Source organism: Monoraphidium neglectum (genome assembly GCF_000611645.1).
Source record: "Monoraphidium neglectum strain SAG 48.87 unplaced genomic scaffold scaffold04884, whole genome shotgun sequence".
Taxonomy (NCBI): Eukaryota; Viridiplantae; Chlorophyta; class Chlorophyceae; order Sphaeropleales; family Selenastraceae; genus Monoraphidium; species Monoraphidium neglectum.
In genome coordinates, this window is record NW_014008746.1 from 1 (window position 1) to 3,836 (window position 3,836).

Here is a 3,836-nt window from a genome sequence, read left to right on the forward strand (position 1 = left end):
CAGGCAGGGCGGGCCGCGCCACCCGCATGGCGTTGTGACTCCTTTGCGGCTCCTGGCCCCGCTGGCTCATGCCTTGTGCCTGCTGGTTCCCGGCGCCGGGCGTCGGCGCTTGCCTGCTGAGTTGGGAGTTTCTGTAACAGCGGCGTGTGCTGCGCGGTGCAGCGTTTGCACAGGTGCGGCCGCGCGCGCGCGGGAGCCCGTCGATCGCCGGGCTTCGAACGCTTGCAGTGCAGAGACCAAACGAACTGCATGCGCAGCCCCAAAGTGCGCGAGAGACGCAGAAAAACAGAGAAAGACATTTTGCCTCAAGCCCGCCTGAAGCGCGACCACAGGCGACGGGTTGGCGGCCTCAAGCTGACAGGACCCGAAAAAAGAAAAGCGGCCCGGCTGCCGCCACCCGGGGTCGCGACCCCGACCGCGATCCCTCTACTCAGTCGTCGCCGCCGCCGCCCTCCTCCTCCAGATCAGACCCCTCCATTGCATCGGCATACGCCCTGTCAGCATCCTCTCCGCCGCCGCCCGCCCCATACTCCTCGTCGCTGCCGCTGCCGCTGGCGCTGCCGCCGCCGCTGCCGCCGTCGGCCTCGTTTGCTTCGTCAAAATCGAAATCGCTGCCGTCGCCGCCCTCCGCCGGAACCTCGGGTGCCGCGGCCGCAACCTTGGACTTCTTCCGGGCCTTCTTCTCGGCGCGCACCTTGCGGGGGTCAAACTGGCCCTCTTCCCCATACAGCGCGGCCTTCGCCGCCGCCGCCGCCGCAGGCGCCGGCGCCTTGCCGCGCCTTGCCGCGGCGCCGCCGCCGCCGTCCCCCACGTCCATCCCATCCCCCTCCTCCTCCTCGCCCTCCTCCTCCTCGTCGCTGCTGCTGCCCTCCATGCTGTCCCCGCCGCCGCCGCCGCCGCCGCCGAAGGTGCCGCGGCCGCCGCTCGCCGCGGAGGGCAGCTCGACGCGCGCGCGGCCGGCGCTGGCCGCCTCGAAGAAGGCGGCGCCGGCGCCCTCCATCGAGGGCAGCTGCGAGATCACAGCGGTCGCCTCGGCCGCGAACACCTGGGGGGTGGGCCAGGCGGTTTCAGTTGTCGGCGGTTGGTCGGCGGTTGCATGGGCGGACAGCAAGGTTTGACAATCGTGGCCGGATCGTCAGTGGTTTGGGCGAAGGGTCTGGGCAAGCGGACAGCTGATGTATCGCGTGAGCTGCACGGCTGGCGGTCGCTTCCAACCGGTGCCGCCAACGTCAAACGAACCGCGCCCTCAGGACGGCGGCGCCGAGCCGCCCCCCACCACCTGCCCCGCGCCCTTCGAGGACGCCCCCGCCACTCCCGCCCGCACCCCCCGTCATGCCCGCGCCGCGTCATGCTATTGGGAGGGAAGGCGGGCGCCCGCTCACCTTCTCGGCGTCAAACTCTGCCGCCCAGCCCGCGACCACGGCCGCACTCTCGTGCTCCTCGTTGCCGCGGCTGGGGGGCAGCGTGTAGAAGGGGATGACGCCGCCGTTCCAGTCCTGCAGCACGATGCGCGCCGCGGCCTGCGCGCGAGGGGGTGGGAGTGCGTGTATGTGTGTGCGTGGGTGTGTGTGTGTGCGCGTGTGCGTGTGTGCGTGCATGTGTGTGTTTGTGTGTGTGTGTATGTGTGTATATGTGCGTGTGGGTACGTGTGTGCGCGTGTGTTTGCGTGTGTGCGCGCGCGTCCGCGCGCATATTGAGGAGGCGCGCCGCACCGTCATGTCAGGGATGCCCCCGCGCTTGAGCTTGCCGCGCGCCGCCGCGATGAGCCGCAGGAACTCGTCCACGTCAGCAAAAGACGCGATCTGGGGGAAGAGGGGGGGCCGGCCGCGGCGGTCGGCTTAGGGGCCAGATCAGGGCCCGATTTGAGGCCGAAAGGGCAGGGCGGACCGTGGCGCGTCGCGGCAGCAGAAACCCGCCGCCGTCCGTCTTCTTCCCATCCAGCCGCCGCAGCTTCCAGGCAGCTGCCCCGCTCGGCCCCCGACTCCCCGGGCTCGGCCGCCGCATCCAATGCGGCCTCAGAGCAAGTCAGATCAGATCAGATCAGATCCGATCGCGCCGGATGAGGTCATGTCCGCGGCCGCACCTTGTAGACCGCCATGAGCTGCTTCTTGGGGACGCGCTGCAGAATGACAGCCACGGGGGCCAGGGGGTCCGCCAGCCGCTCCACCTGGCCAGAGGGCAAGGGGCCGGGGCGTCGGCGGGGTGTTGGGAGGTGGGGGCGGCGGCCGACGGGGGCCGTGGCTTGAGGGTCAGCAGGGGGCGGCACGGCGATGGGTGATGATGGGAACGCGCCCCGGCCGACACAAGCGCCCCGGGCACGCCCGGACATGCGGCGCGGGCTGTGCAGCCGGAGCCCTGCCGACCGCGACGACACGGCGCGGAACCAGGCAGCAGGCGGCCACCAAACACGTGCCCGCACCCTGACAGGCCACATGCGGCGGCCGCTGCTGGCGCACGCCCCCCACAAACATGCCCCCATCCCCCACCCGACACCCCCTTCACACCCCCTCACCTTGACCGAGTTGCGCAGCGCGGCCGCGGCGTCGTCATCAGCACTGAAGATGACGCCCGGGGAGTCGAGCAGGCGGATGGTCTTGTCGAGCACCACCTCCTGCACGCCCCTGGTGACGCCTGGCGTGTTGCCGACCTGGGGGTGACAATTTGCAACACAAGAGGCGCAGGTTCGATCCCAGGGGATAACATAGTTTTTACGCTGGGAAAGAAGATCCACTGGACTTTACATACTGGTTTATCTCAAATCATTTGGGGTTTAAAAGTGGTTGACAAAAAAAGTTAACCAACCTACCTGCGCGACGCGCGAGCGCTTGAGGCTGTTGATGAGCGAGGACTTGCCGACGTTGGGCAGGCCCACCACGCCCACTGTGATGCTCGTCTTGATGCCCCTGGGGGTTGGGGCGTTGGTTTGGGGTGGTTGGGTGCATTGATGGGGTTTGGGTGGGGTGTGTGCTGGTGTTGATGTGGGCACTGGGGGTGGGATATGGGTGGGGGTGCATGGAAGGGGCTTGGATGGGGTGTGTATGGGGGGGGGCAGGACGGTTGACTTGGGTGTGGCTATGCGAGTGGATCTGCGGAAATTGTGGCGTGTTTAGGGCAGTCAGAGCGACGACCAGGGCGTGGTTGTTGCGGCAGTTCAACATAAAGACATGCAGACACACCTAAGTCAGCAGGTGGAGTGGGGCGCTGAGGAGGACCAAGACAGGTAGCGGGGCCGCGCCTGCGGAGACCCTCTGCCGTCCGCCACCCCTGGTTTGCAACCCCCCGCCCCAACCGCCGCGGGCCCTTTTTGAGCCGCACCTGCTGCGCGCGTAATTCTTAAGCAGCTGCAGCAGCGTGTCCGCCCCCAGGCAGCCGCTGCCCACGTCTGCGGCGGGCGGCAAGGCGGCAAGCAGCACGCGAGCACGGTCAGCCCCGCCTTTCCACACCAGGGTATCAAGAGGTTTCAATCAACTCTTTCTATGGCATGCTGCGCGCGCCGCCTCAGGCGCAAAAACACGACCCAACGGCCGCGACGCCAGCCCCCTCAGGGAACACCGGTTGGCTGACCAGAACAAGACCTGCCAAGCTCCTGATCATGTGCGCTCGTGCATGGAAGCGCACCCGCCGCAGAGGACGCCTTGGCGCCCTTGCCGCCGCGCGCGCCCGCGCCCGGGCCGCCGGCCTGCTGCTGCGTGCTGGCCTTGAAGGCCACTGCGGGCAGCTCCTGGCGGTAGTACTTGAGCCACTTCTCACCCACCTCGCGCGGCACCAGGTCTGGGTGTGGTTTGTTTGGGCGGGGTGAGGGTTAAGTGGTCAGGAGGAGGCTTGCACTATGGAGG

At 68.2% G+C, this 3,836-nt stretch overlaps 1 protein-coding gene across 1 annotated transcript; it reads right to left on the minus strand.

Annotated features, from left to right (window-relative positions):
* Positions 1-430: 430 nt before the first annotated feature.
* Positions 431-3,594, minus strand: MNEG_14931 (Guanine nucleotide-binding protein-like 3; the record flags this gene model as incomplete). The annotated part of the gene is made up of 8 exons (XM_014036598.1): positions 431-1,045; positions 1,383-1,520; positions 1,713-1,802; positions 2,084-2,167; positions 2,513-2,647; positions 2,807-2,903; positions 3,316-3,382; positions 3,576-3,594. 8 exons carry the CDS (start codon positions 3,592-3,594, stop codon positions 431-433), a joined length of 1,245 nt encoding a protein of 414 aa, XP_013892052.1.
* Between the last annotated feature and the right edge of the window lie 242 nt (positions 3,595-3,836).